The 15046-nt window shown below is 41.8% G+C and overlaps 1 protein-coding gene across 2 annotated transcripts in view; it reads right to left on the bottom strand.

The window, feature by feature from the left end:
• Positions 1-15046, bottom strand: part of ASB4 (ankyrin repeat and SOCS box containing 4) — a 79258-nt gene that overhangs the window by 15889 nt on the left and 48323 nt on the right. For both annotated transcript variants that reach the window (XR_011566102.1, XM_019959712.2), the window contains exon 3: positions 6235-6725. Coding sequence is in view for 1 of the 2 variants with exons in the window: in XM_019959712.2 (XP_019815271.2) it covers positions 6235-6725 (491 nt within the window). In the remaining variant the exon portion in view is untranslated. The remainder of the gene's footprint in view (positions 1-6234; positions 6726-15046) is intronic.

Below are 15046 nucleotides of genomic sequence, written 5' to 3'. Positions count from 1 at the left end.
CCTCTAGAAGTCCCACTATGAAGAGAGAGATGTGGGTGGAGATAAAAAAATGGAGGTGGTCCAAGGGGAAGATATTTATAGATGCAGGATGAAGGTTGGGTGAGGAATTGGGGGAGGGACCTCGCAAGAACTGAAATTGACTCCAGAAAAAAATACAAATATGTTTGGCACCATCTTCTGGGCTCTGAGCATATTTGTGATGTACTGTGAGTAAGGTTCATTACTTTCTAGTGAAGGAATCAGTCTGCGTATTATTGCCAAGGCATAGAGCATATCCATTTCACAGGGGAGGAAACTGAGGCTCAAGAAGTAAGATATTCATTCAAAATCACACTCACGTGAGTGGCAGTCACAAATTTATCTGACGTCCCTCCCCCCCCAAATTCTATGCTTTCCTGATATGCATAGCATGGCAAAGTCTAGAATGAATTTCACTAGTTATGAGTGACAAAGCAGAGGTAAAAATTTTAAATAGGAACCTTTCATATGTGGAGAAGGAAATGGCACCCCACTCCAGTACTCTTGCCTGGAAAATCCCATGGGTGGAGGAGCCTGGTGGGCTGCAGTCCATGGGGTCGCTAAGTTGGACACGACTGAGTGACTTCACTTTCACTTTTCACTTTCATGCACTGGAGAAGGAAATGGCAACCCACTCCAGTGTTCTTGCCTGGAGAATCTCAGGGAGGGAGAAGCCTGGCGGGCTGCTGTCTATGGGGTCGCAGAGAGTTGGACACGACTGAAGCGACTTAGCAGGAGCAGCAGATACCAGTGTGTATGATCCAGAAAAGGGGTGCAAACTAAGAAGTAGATATTCATAGCTAAAAATTATGGATCACTGTACTTTGAATAAAAGTTGTTCAATTTATCATAGAATATGACCAATTGACTTTATTTCTAAGGTGCTTGCATCAAAACTTATCATAAAAAAGTATTTTTTCATTCCAAAGCCCATTGGTCAATGAGGAAATTGCAAGGAAGGTAAGAATTAACAACTGAGGCCAACCAGGTGCCTTCAACATTAGATTTTATGAGTATTTTTCCAGGCTGTTTAGGCAGCAGTCTTTCTTCAAATTTTATAAAGAAAATATAAGGGTTAAGCATTGTTCTAATTCTTGTATTTTCAGACATACCTTGACCAAGATCCCCAGGCAAAAATACGTAATAGCTAAAAACTTGCGAGAAATACAAACTTTGATGTGGGAAAAGGGAAGCCTTAGGTACAAACTGATTGTTCAGCCGCTAAGTCGTGTCTGACTCTTTGCAACCCCATGGACTGTAGCGCACCAGGCTTCCCTGTCCTTCACTATCTCTCAGAGTATGCCCAAGTTCATGTCCATTGAGTCGGTGATGCCATCCAACCATCTCATCCTCTGTTGCCCCCTTCTCCTCCTGCCCTCAATCTTTCCCAGCATTGGGGCTTTTCCAATGAGTCAGCTCTTGCATCAAGTGGCCAAAGTATTGGAGCTTCAGTTTCAGCATCAGTCCTTCCAGTGAATATTCAGGGTTGATTTCACAAAGATGTAAAAATTTACTAGGATGCATATGAATTATTCCAGGTAAGGAATAAGAAGTAGAGAATTAATTTAGAAGATTTACCAAAAAAAAAATAATAATAATAATAATAGAAGGGATGCTGGGGTAGGGGCAGGAGTCCAAAATCCACGAGATACCCAAGGAAGGGAAGGCTGTAGAATCTGCCTTCATGGAGATTTGCAAACACAATAAGAACACTAGTTCTCCTTAAGGTCTTGAGAATTAAATATAATGACCTCTTTAGGTCTCTTCTTGTGTTGTGATCCTTCAGGTTTAATTACACTTCGTGGGTAATATCAGAAAACACAGTGGAAACTGCTAAATCTAAGGGCTTAGGCTCAGGAGTCAGACAGACCTCATTCTGAATCAAACACATAACTATTAACCTTTAATAGGCTTGAGCCAACCAGCAACCCTCCTATATTTCCCAAGTCCATTTGCTCCCCATGATAAACATCTCACACCTTCACCTTTGCCTTAAGCCTTCAAACCTCATCTCCATCCTTCTCATTCTTCATTGAGAAAACAGAAGCAATTTTAATAGAACTTGTACAAACTCTTATTAACATATCTACCAACATCTGCACATCTGGGTACACAGGCACTGCTTTTCCTTCTACTATCATGGGAAATAGATGGGGAAACAGTGGAAACAGTGACAGACTTTATTTTTCTGGGCTCCAAAATCACTGCAGATGGTGATTGCAGCCATGAAATTAAAAGATGCTTACTCCTTGGAAGGAAAGTTATGACCAACCTAGATAGCAAATTCAAAAGCAGAGACATTACTTTGCCAACAAAGGTCCATCTAGTCAAGGCTATGGTTTTTCCTGTGGTCATGTATGGATGTGAGAGTTGGACTGTGAAGAAAGGTGAGCACCGAAGAAATGATGCTTTTGAACTGTGGTGTTGGAGAAGACTCTTGAGAGTCCCTTGGACTGCAAGGAGATCCAACCAGTCCATTCTGAAGGAGATCAGCCCTGGGTGTTCATTGGAAGGAATGATGCTAAAGCTGAAACTCCAGTACTTTGGCCACCTCATGCAAAGAGTTGACTCATTGGAAAAGACTCTGATGCTGGGAGGGATTGGGGGCAAGAGGAGAAGGGGACAACGGAGGATGAGATGGCTGGATGGCATCACCAACTCGATGGACGTGAATTTGGGTGAGCTCTGGGAGTTGGTGAAGGACTGGGAGGCCTGGAGTGCTGCAATTCATAGGGTTGCAAAGAGTCAGACACGACTGAGCAACTGAACTGAACTGAAGTGATGATGGATGAACTGTCTGCGCTAAGAACAACACCTCCATTTGGGCCCTAGACCCCATCTTCTGTCTCCAAATCAAGGTGGTGCTCAAGTAATCGCCTGCAAAAAGTTTTTCTCCCTTTCCTAGAGCATTCCCATCAGTCAACAAACATATCAGCCATCATTCCCTTGTAGCTACGCTTCCATTTTAAGAAAATGCCTCCAATTCTTCAGTGGTTTCACTTCCGTTTATCCCTTTTTCCTTTGAATCCACTTTGATTAACCTTTTCTCACCAGTGTGCCACCAAAATAACTCTTGTGGAGGTCCCCAGTAAAACTAGACTAGTTGTCTAGTCCAGGGGCAACTTAGCCCTCATCTTATTGGAAATGCCAGCTATATTCAACCAGTACATGCATGCTAAGTCGTTTCAGTCATGTCCAACTCTTTACGACCCCATGGACTGTAGCCCGCCAGAATCCTCTGTCCATTGGATTCTTCAGGCAAGAATACTGGAGTGGGTTCCCACTCCCTCTTCCAGGGCATCTTCCTGACCCAGCGACGGAGCCCAGGCCTCTGACGTCTCATGCATCGGCAGGCGGGTTCTTTAGCACTAGCACCATCTGGGAAGCCCATCGGCACAGCCTACAGGCCACATAAGTGGTCTGCAAACCACCTTCTCATGTGCCCCTCCGGCTTCGCTTCCTCTTTCTCACCCCACTTCAGGCACTCTGGCTTCCTCAAACATGTTTAGTCCTCTTACCTCAGAATCTTTGCACCTGCTTTTTTATGCCTAGAATGCTCCCCTCCCACCTCTGCCCACCCCTAGGTATCCACATGACTTGCTTCCTCACATTCTCGTTTTCTCTAATCAGCCTTTGTAAAACAGCACGTACATAAACCAAAGAAACCCCACAGTCTCTTACTTTATTTACCTTGCTTTACTTATCTCCATAGCACCTAACATATCAGAGTGTATTTATTTCATTTGTTGTTTTGTTTTTCCCTACCTCCCACTAGAAAGTAACTTCCATGAACGCCCTTGTTTGATTCATGGCTCTGTCTCCATCTCCTAGAACAGTTCCTGGCACATAATAGGTACTCAGTGAATCTTGTTAAATAAATGAATGTATCTGATTCACTCTGCTATACAGCAGAAACTAACACACTATAAACCAACTGCTACCTGCTGCTAAGCCGCTTCAGTCGTGTCCGACTCTGTGCGACCCCATAGACGGCAGCCCACCAGGCTCCCCTGTCCCTGGGATTCTCCAGGCAAGAACACTGGAGTGGGTTGCCATTTCCTTCTCCAATGAATGAAAGTGAAAAGTGAAAGGGAAGTCGCTCAGTCATGTCTGACCCTCAGCGACCCCATGGACTGCAGCCTACCAGGCTCCTCCATCCATGGGATTTTCCAGGCACGAGTACTGGAGTGGGGTGCCATTGTCTCCTCCGATAAACCAACTATACTCCAATAAAAAATAATTATTTAAAAGGAAATACACAGTTCAGTAAAAAATTAATGAGCTTGACCACTTACTCTGTGTGACTTTAGAAAAGTATCTGAATTACATCACCTTTTAAATGAGGATAATATCAACGCCTACCTCAGAGGTTATTATAATAATAAAACTGAATAATCTGTATAAAGCCTATCTAGAACTCAACAAAAGATATTATTGTAACATTATTTATTATCTTATTTCTAATCACCATAATCTTCTGGAAGGTGAAAGTCAAAGTCACTCAGTCGTGTTCAACTCTTTGTGACCCCCATGGGCTGTACAGTCTATGGGATTCTCCAGGCCAGAATACGGGAGTGGGTAGCTTTTCCCTTCTCCAGGGGATCTTCCCAACCCAGGGATTGAACCCAGGTCTCCCGCATTGCAGGCAGATTGTTTTACCAGCTGAGCCACAACCTCTTGGAATTCTCTATAAAAGTTTGATAGAGTTCCAGGACATTATGAGAATTACATACAATTTTAAAGAAAAAAAAAAGTCCTCCATTGAAACACCGACAACCAAAAGAAAATTCCTTCCTGAGAGCTCAGGAATCATCAAACTCATCACATCTGCGCTGGGATGTCTGTGGGTTGTCTGCATGGAATGTGCTGAGTGCACCTCCCCTAAATTCCTTAGGGGAACTTTTCTTCCAACTAACCTTCACACTGCAGGACTTCAGACATTTTACCGAGGTAGGAGGTAGAAGCCGGCTGTGAATTTGGTAAAACTTCTGTCTGCTAGCTCTGCGACCCTGCATTCGTGAGCACACAAAACTCCTCTGCTGCCTGTTAATTATTTTAGATGAGTGGGGTCCTAGGTACATTATCATTCGATTTATTTTAGGTGAAAGGCATTTTGGTTTCCAGATTAATTACCATCATCAACTTAATGCTAAACTCTCCCATGCGCTATAGAACCCTTCACTCCTCTACTTCGTCATTTACCATGAAATATTAAAGTTACCTCTTTACGTGTTTGTCTCTCCAGCTAGATCCTAAGCTAACTGAGAGTAGTGACCATGTATTAATCTTGCCAATATTGTTAATATTTGGTCCCTACTAGCCCATGAGACGGAGAAGGCAATGGTACCCCACTCCAGCACTCTTGCCTGGAAAATCCCATGGACAGAGGAGCCTGGTGGGCTGCCGTCTGTGGGGTCGCACAGAGTCTGACACGACAGAAGTGACTTAGCAGCAGCAGCAGCCCATTAGAAATTATCAATAAATACTATTTAAAATAAAGGTTGTGTAGTATATTATAAAATTAAAGACTAGCACCAAGTGAACTAAGGTTGAATACCTACAGTGCCACTGTGTGAGATCAAATTGCTTAACTCCTCTGTGCCTGAGTTTCCTCCTTTATAGAACAATAATATAATCTACCTTATCAGATTATTACAGAATTAAATGGATTAAATTAAGAAATGTAAGATGACTTATAAGTGTGCTTAATAAATATAATTTATTATCTATAATAAATATTAACTATTAGTTCTTAATAAATGTTAGTTTTCATTAAAGTAGAAAACTGAGCCGCCCTTTCCTGTATTCAAACCGGTTCCAAAGCAGGCTCTGTCATCTATAGGCAGACATTCTGTGGAAGAGCCGCGTGTGCAGTGTGGCGCCATTCGCCGCTTCTGCAGAGGCACAGTATCCTTCTGATCTTGCCCATTCAGTCCCCCAGGAAGCCACTACCAGTTCACTGGTGTTCACACAGGCCATGGACAATTACCTGCTATTCTTGCTCTTTCTCTGCTCTCAGCCCAGATTTCAAACAAACGTGGACTAGGCTGAGATAGCTAGGGGTAGATACACAAATGGAAGGTCAGATTGAAGGTCAGAGGCAGTTAGCCAGGCCTCCAACAGGCTTGAGTGACTTGGAGATTTCAGACTGAGCCACCCTCTGAGTCCCCATTACCCTGCTGCCCATCCGCCCAGTTCTGCACGTGGCAGCCTCACCTTATGGAACTGTGGCGGGTATATCCGAGCAGCCCCATGGTTCAGCAGCAGCTGGTAGCAGATCTCAGGCCGGGCGGCGGGTCGCACGGAGGTGACCTTCAGCACATACTGGATGGCAGCGCAGCCGTTGATGTCCATGAGATTGGCTTCCGCGCCGGCCTCCAGCATCATGTCCATGAGCACGTGGTCGCAGTTCCAGGCTGCCTTGTGGAGCGGAGATTTAAAGTCATCATCCCGGGCGTTGACCTCCGCCTTGTAGTCCAGCAGCATGCGGCAGATGAGGTGATGATCCCGGCTGTACTCCTGCTCTTTGAAGCGGAGGGCCCAGTAGGTTGCGATGGCCAGAGGGGTCTCCATGTGGGCGTTCACACTGTCCACGATGGCCCCGTGCTCCACGTAGAAGGCCACCAGCTCGGGGAGGCCAAAGTGGGCAGCCGTGTGCAAGGGCGTCTCCTCATCCTGGTTGTTGGTCTTCATGTTCACATTCGCCCCTAGAAAGCGAGGTTGAAGCAGACAATTATTTAAACATATTTTACCATTACTCACAAGGCTCATTAAACAGGCCTTTTCCCGCTGCTTCCGACTACCCATTTGTCCAAGTTCCATTTCTGGACCCCATGGGAGCCACTGCTTTGAAAGGACAGTGCCACCTTCTGGGCAAGCAGTAAATATATGGAGTGATGGGAGAGTGGGCCTGAGAAGGAAGGATTGGGACTGTGCAACGCAGCATTGTTAGTTCAGTTCTAGTTCCTACTCCTAGGTGGATTGGGAAATACAAAGTGATTCTGATAACCAAATAGCTTTTATCAATAAAATAGCAAGTATTAAAAAAAATAAATAAAGGTTATATCACTATCTTTGAGGCTTATATGTTATATGTGTGGCTTCAAAAGTCATCAATTTCTTGATGAGATTTCTTAAATATCATGTCATTTTTTTTTTCTTCCCAAGCAGCTAAACCTAAAAACTTGGTACAAGGGAACTTTAGTGGTATAGAAATTCAGTCTTCTGACTGGACACTGACAGTATCAAGCCGCTGAATTCTTTGAGGCTCCTTTGGAACACACCTGGAGCAAAAATAAATACTCTGATGACCAAACTAGAGTAAAGGTCACATTTTGAAAGGAAAATAATAGAAGCTGGGAAAATAAAACACTCATCAAAAAAAAAAAAATTAAAGATTGTATGTAATATGTGCAATTTATTGTCGACAATGGCTATTTAGAAATGCAAATTATGAGTGCTTGGAAATCTCCTTAGAAATTACTTAATCCAACCACTTATTTAACAGACAAAGAAAATGAGTAAATTTTATTTTTTCTGATAGGAAAGTTAAGTACTAGAATGATCAATCTGAGAAACTGAAATTTTCCTCTCATCCTAGTTTAATTGGGGTAAGCTAAATGACCCCAGAGGGTCTACTCTATAATCAGTTTTACTGGAAATGTTTATAGTTACTTCAAGGATAAATCTGGGAAGACTTTTATCATTATTATTATTAAGGTAGCAACTAATATTTATTAAGCACTTGCGATGTACAAAATTCTGAGCTAAATGCTTTTCATATTCCTCATGGAATCTTCCTAGCAACTCTTTGCAGGAGGTGCATTTTTATCCCAATTTTACAGATGAAGAAATTTGTACTTAGGCTAATAACTATAGTAGGCTAAGAAGCACTAGAACAGAAGTTTGACAGCAGACAGCCTAGCTTCATAATCTCTCACCACTGTGCCATTCTACCTCATTATTTTTCTTTAAATTTTTTTTTGTTTGCTTTGCTGTCTTTGGATATTTGAAAATTTGAAAGTAATGGAGAAATCATGTTGCATTTTGTTAATTTTAAAAATCTGTTCTCCATGTGTTGCTCCTTTATGCCATTTTTCACGGCATCCTCTGATCATATGGAACACATTTAAGAAAGGGGATACTCCTACCAGCTTGCTGGCTGTCTAATACAAAACCCACCCCCTAGTGAGGTTTCTGAGAGCACATTGTTCTGTAAACTCTGAGACTGTCTCTGCTCCTAACTTCAGACAGCAGAATTATAAGCAAAGATAGTCCCTCATGAAGATCTGCCATTCGAGTTCATGAGGATTCCACCCTGGAGCAGCTCTGGGTCAGATCTCCCTTCAGGTCAGCCCTTCTGTGCTCTGGAGTGAAATGAAATGAATGTCTTCCCAGAAGCCAGTGGGGGGTCACTTCAGACACTGGAGAATTTCCAGTAAGAAAGGGATCAGAGGGTCAGGGTGAAATTTACAGGCCAACTTGGAACAAACCACATCCTTTATTTTTTTTAATGTATTTGGACATTTACAATGGATCCTTGACCTCTTGCTACAACTAGATATGCTGAATGGTTTGTTTTCCTGAATAGGAGAGCCTTATTTTATATTTGAATTGTGTCTTTGAGTGAACTTTTCCACGAGCTACATAGAAAGTAGAATGATTTGACTCCTTCTACTTTAAATTTTGTGATTTATTCAAGAAATTAGAGACCATAAACAAATTCTTGGGAATGTTAAAAAAAATACACATCTTTAATGTGAAAATGTGTATTGGCTTCCTAGAGCTGCCACATCAAATGCCACAAATTGGGTGGCTACAAACAACAGAAATTTGTTCATGAGTCTAGAGATCAGAAGTGAAATTGAAGTGTTGATAAAGGTGGCTATTTCTGAGAGAGTTTAAAGGGGGACTCTGTCTCGTGCCCCACTCTGAGCTTCTGGTGATGGCAGCAATCCTTGGTGTGCCTTGGCTTGCGGATGTATCCTCCCGGGGCCGCCGCCATGTTCACGTGGTCCTGTCTGTGTCTTCACAAGGCTGCCTTCTTACAGAGACACCAGCCTTCTTACAGACACACCAGTCTTCTTACAGACACACCAGTCTTCTTACAGAGAGAGACACCAGCCTTCTTACAGAGACATCAGACGTACTGCAACAAGGGCCCATGCTGCTCCACTCATCTTAATGAATTACATCTGCAACGACCCCGTATCCAAACAAGGTCACATGCTGACCTGCCAGACATTAGGACTTCAGCATATCTTCTTTTTAGGGGGCAAACAGGGGATACAAGTCCACCCATAATATATAATATTATGTATTATACACACAAACACTGTGTGTGTGTTTGTGTGTACGCCCAGTCGCTCAGTCAGTCCTGTCTGCCTCTTTGTGACTCTTCATGGCTCATGGACTGTAGCCCACCAGGCTCCTCCGTCCATGGGACTTTCCAGGCAAGAATACTGGAATGGGTTGCCATTCCCTTCTCCAGGGGATCTTCCTGACCCAGGGATCAAACCCATGTCCTTGCGTCTCCAGCACTGGCAGGCAGACTCTTTACCGCAGCCCCACCTGGGAAGCCCACGACATAACATAATATATAACGTGTATTGTGTCTGTGTGTGCGCAGTTGCTCAGTCCTGTCTGATCTGTAACCCGCTAGGCTTCTCTGTCCATGGATTCTCCAGGCAAGAATGTTAGAGTGGGTTGCCATGCCCTCCTCCGGGGCATCCCCTCCGATGTCATTAGATGTTTTTAAATAGGTATTGACTCGATGGACGTGAGTCTGGGTGAACTCCGGGAGTTGGTGATGGACAAGGAGGCCTGGCGTGCTGCGATTCATGGGGTCGCAAAGAGTCGGACACGACTGAGTGACTGAACTGAACTGAACTGTACCAGTCTGCACTCCCATAAGCCATGTGTGAGGGTTCTCATCAACATTTGGGGTTTTCAATCTATTTAATTTTAGCCAGTATGGGAGTGCATAGTGATACCTCATTGTGTTTGAATGTTATGTTTCCCTAATTAACAATTAGTTTAGATATATTTCAATATTTTTAAACAAACATTGCTTTTTATTTACTATTATAAAGCATTTCCGTATTATTATGTTATCATATAAAATATCATTTTAAAATAATGACATAATATTCCACAGAGTCAGTTTACCCTACTGTTAGATGTAAAGGCTTTTTCCAAAGTTTTGATCTTATGACTAATGCTACAACTGATAAATTTATGTGTAAATTTTAAGATTATTTCCTTAGCATAAACTCCCTCAAAATGGAATCATTAAGCTGAAACATCTGAGCTATTTAAAGGGAGACTTGATCGACATGAACTTGAGTAAGCTCCGGGAATTGGTGATAGACAGGGAAGCCTGGCGTGCTGCAGCCCATGGGGTCACCTGACTGAGTGACTGATCTGAACTGAACGGTCTCTCATTGATGCATGAATGCTGTTTTACTCACCTAGTATGTAGTTACGTAATTAAAATTCTTTTGCAATTTTGGAAGTAAAAAATGGTATCAAAAAATCCCGTTGTATTTTTTTTGTGCGTTTGTTTTTGGTTTTGGTATTAGAATGCCCTACTCCTCTCAGAGGTTTCAACATTAGCCAGATTAATCACAATTTAATTTGTATATATTTTAAAACATTTAGCATTTAATTCACGTGGAAATTATTGTGGTGTGCCTACCAACTTAGGAAGAATTGACATTCTTACAATATAGAGTCTTTTCATGTGGGAACACAGTCTGTTTCTTGAAAAGTTTTCTTTATATTTCTGTAAACTATAGCCCCACAAAATTTGTAGCAATTTTCATTTTAGGGAAGAACAGTAAGTTATTTCTGGGGTAAAGTAACTTCTAATGAAAGAAAGACCTTCATGAACTTTCTAATTTATGCAAGATAGACTCCAGAACTAGTCTGAAATGGTAGCAAATGAGACAGAGACAATTTTTAATTTGCATTGCTTTATAAAGAACCAGGACTTTTTAGATTTCATCAGTAGGCAAAGAACAGATTTGTGTGCACTGAGAATAAGATGCAGAGTGGACATAGGGTAAGAGTGCCACAGAGAGGACACTGGCCACCGAATGGCACTCTGATACCCCTGAAGCCAGGAGAGCAGGGACACAGTCCCACAGGAGGAACACAGTGTCGGTCAAAATTAAATGTTTTCTGTTCTCCCATACTGTATGATAGTCTCCTTTCCTGACCCTTCAACAGACAGAATCAATTACATGAATCCTAGTTATGAGACCTCACATTTCCTTTTTTCCAAGTAAAATTAAACTACCTCCAAGCACCCACTTGTTGCTGGGCTGATCACCTGTGATCCATCATCGTATGGCTCCCTCTGCTGGGCTCTGCTACTTCCTACAGGCCATGAGTTGGCCCTCAGAAGCGCGCTTTCCAAAGAACCCACCTTCCCCGCCAAGTTCTACCACCTCCGAAACCACATGGGAGTCGGGGCAGGCCTGGGTTACTGCAGAAACTGTCACTGCTTGATCTTCCCAGACTCAACGAAGCCACCTCTTGACTCCATCCCTAAGCTGGCGCCTGCCTCCCTCCTTGTCCTGATGGACTTGATTTCTTGCCGATTTTTTTTTTTTACAAACTTTTGTGTGTAAGCGGGGAGATGGAATTTGAGGCCAGACCAGTGCTTCGCAACCCTCTGAGACGTGCCTTTTCTATTCCACAATGAAATTCATAAATAATATACATTATCCACTTTCATATGTAATCTTTTAAAAATAAATCTAGTACCTAGCTAACAGGTAAAGGCAAAATAAAAGTAGTTTCTGATAATCATAACTATATAGTTATGATTGTTAAAAATAATATAAATTACAATGATGTAGTATACATTTTAATAAGTTATTGACTATCCTAGATGAACTCATGAAATGGTTATTTGTTTGAATCCATATGTAGACTCCCAGCAACTATATCGTTGAATTGACACAGGGGTTTGTACCATAACTCAAATACCACACATATCATTGCCATAACGAATGGTGTTTCAAATGAGAAAAGAAATCTTGGTTTAGTTTTGCCTTGATTAGCTGCATAGCTCTATTCCTGGAAATTTCCATGTTTATTTACAATTCAAAAGTATTTTACGTTTATATATGTAAAATGGAGTTAGGTTAGAAATCTACTGTGTTACTACATCTAAATATCTATTTTTACATCAGTGCTAAATCTAAGCTTTTTAAAAAAAAAATTATGAAAGAACTTAAAAATACAATCTCAGAAAACATAATCAGATCAGATCAGATCAGTTGCTCAGTCATGTCCGACTCTTTGCGACCCCATGCATCGCAGCACGCCAGGCCTCCCTGTCCATCACCAACTCCCGGAGTTCACTCAGACTCACGTCCATCGAGTCAGTGATGCCATCCAGCCATCTCATCCTCTGTCGTCCCTTCTCCTCCTACCCCCAATCCCTCCCAGCATCAGAGTCTTTTCCAATGAGTCAACTCTTTGCATGAGGTGGCCAAAGTACTGGAGTTTCAGCTTTAGCATCATTCCTTCCAAAGAAATCCCAGGGCTGATCTCCTTCAGAATGGACTGGTTGGATCTCCTTGCAATCCAAGGGACTCTCAAGAGTCTTCTCCAACACCACAGTTCAAAAGCATCATTTCTTCGGCACTCAGCCTTCTTCACAGTCCAACTCTCACATCCATACATGACCACAGGAAAAACCATAGCCTTGACTAGACGGACCTTTGTTGGCAAAGTAATGTCTCTGCTTTTGACTATGCTATCTAGGTTGGTCATAACTTTCCTTCCAAGGAGTAAGCGTCTTTTAATTTCATGGCTGCAGTCACCACCTGCAGTGATTCTATATACCTCTATCCATATTTGACAGATACTAATCTTTGCTATATTTGCTTTGATTTTCTTTTTTCTAAGAAAAAATTTTACAGAAAAAAAGCCAGCCCTTTTCTCCTTTCTTCCCTCCTTTTCTTTCACCTCAGAAGTAACTATTCTAAAGTTGACTTTTGTCATTCCTTTGTAAATTTTTGTTCTTTTATTATTCACGTGTGTGTGTGTGCGAGCACGTGCTCAGTCATGTCTGACTCTTTGCAACCCCATGGACTGCAGCTCACCAGGCTCCTCTATCCATGGGATTTCTCAGGCAAGAATACTGGAGTAGGTTGCCATTTCCTTTTCTAGGGGATCTTCCTGGATCAGCGATCGAGCCCTTGTCTCCTGCATTGGCAGGTGAATTCTTTACCACTGAGCCGCCTGGAAAGCCCATTACTCACATACGTATCCATAAACAACATAAACACTTTTATTTTGTTTTCCTAAAAACCATATAAGCGGTACTCACTTTTGCAACCTCCTTTGTCAGCCATTTTCTGTTTCTGAGCAGAGAGCTGATTTTTTTTTTTTTTTTCCATTTCAACAGCTGAACAGATTTATATTGTGTAATTAAACAGTTTAATTACAGTTTAGCCATCTCTCTGCTAAAGACACTAAAGTTGTTTTAGCATTTTATAATAACACATATCTTTTAAATCATGCAGGAGTTTCTTTATAGAGAGAAACTGAATTAGTAGTAATAGCATATGAACATTTTCAACCATATTATACTCATCAGTATTATATCAATTTATATGTCCATCAGTAGAGTTTAAAAGTTCAACATCATTTCCAACACTTGATACCATTGCACTGTTTAATGGTTGCCAATTAGTATGAAATGGTATTTTGATTTAATTTGCATTGCCCTTGTTAGCAGTAGTGTTTTCTCATATGTCTACAGGCAACAAGATTTTAGCTTATATGAATTGCCTATTCATAGTCTCTGCCATTTTTCACTGAGTTGCTTATGTTTTTCTTGTTTACTTTTTAGGATATAGACAAAATCACTGTGGAGAATATGATAAAAACTTTACTGAAGGCAAAAGACTTACATGTAAAGTACTGCTATGTTCATTAATAGAAAGATTCAATAGGGTAAAAGATGGCAATTCTCCCTGAATTAACCTATAATTGCAATGTAATTCAAACATTTTTTACATAATTTTTCAAAAAGTAATGAACAAATCAATTTTGTAAAAAAAAAAAAAAAAGAAGAAGAAGAAGGAAAGAAGAGATGATGAAAGGGGTGTACTTATCCTACCAGGTATTCAAGCAAACTGTAATCAACACCATGTCAGTTCAGTTCAGTTCAGTGACTCAGTCGTGTCCGACTCTTTGCGACCCCATGAACCGCAGCACGCCAGGCCTCCCTGTCCATCACCATCTGCCGAGGTCCGCCCAAACCCATGTCCATCGAGTCGGTGATGCCATCCAGCCATCTCATCCTCTGTCGTCCCCTTCTCCTCCTGCCCTCAATCTTTCCCAACATCAGGGTCTTTTCAAATGAGTCAGCTCTTCGCATCAGGTGGCCAAAGTATTGGAATTTCAGCTTCAACATCAGTCCTTCCAATGAACACCCAGGACTGATCTCCTTTAGGATAGACTGGTTGGATCTCCTTGCAGCCCAAGGAACTCTCAAGAGTCTTCTCCAACTCCACAGTTCAAAAGCATCAATTCTTAGGCACTCAGCTTTCTTTACAGCCCAACTCTCACATCCATACATGACTATTGGAAAAACCTTAGCCTTGACTAGATGGACATTTGTTGGCAAAGTAATGTCTCTGCTTTTTAATATGCTGTCTAGGTTGGTCATAACTTTCCTTCCAAGGCATAAGCGTCTTTTAATTTCATGGCTGCAGTCACCATCTACAGTGATTTTGGAGCCCCTAAAAATAAAGTCAGCCACTTTTTCCACTGTTACCCCATCTGTTTGCCATGAATTGATGGGACCAGATGCCATGATCTTAGCTTTCTGAATGTTCAGCTTTAAGCCAACTTTTTCACTCTCCTTTTTCATTTCATCAAGAGGCTCTTTAGTTCTTCTTTACTTTCTGCCATAAGGGTGGTGTCATCTGCATATCTGAGGATACTGATATTTCTCCCATCAGTCTTGATTCCAGCTTGTGTTTCCTCCAGTCCAGCATTTCTT

This window comes from Bos indicus, chromosome 4 (assembly GCF_029378745.1).
Source record: "Bos indicus isolate NIAB-ARS_2022 breed Sahiwal x Tharparkar chromosome 4, NIAB-ARS_B.indTharparkar_mat_pri_1.0, whole genome shotgun sequence".
Lineage (NCBI taxonomy): Eukaryota > Metazoa > Chordata > Mammalia > Artiodactyla > Bovidae > Bos > Bos indicus.
The sequence above is the reverse complement of the archived record's forward strand: the minus strand, read 5'-3'. Positions and strand labels throughout refer to the sequence as shown.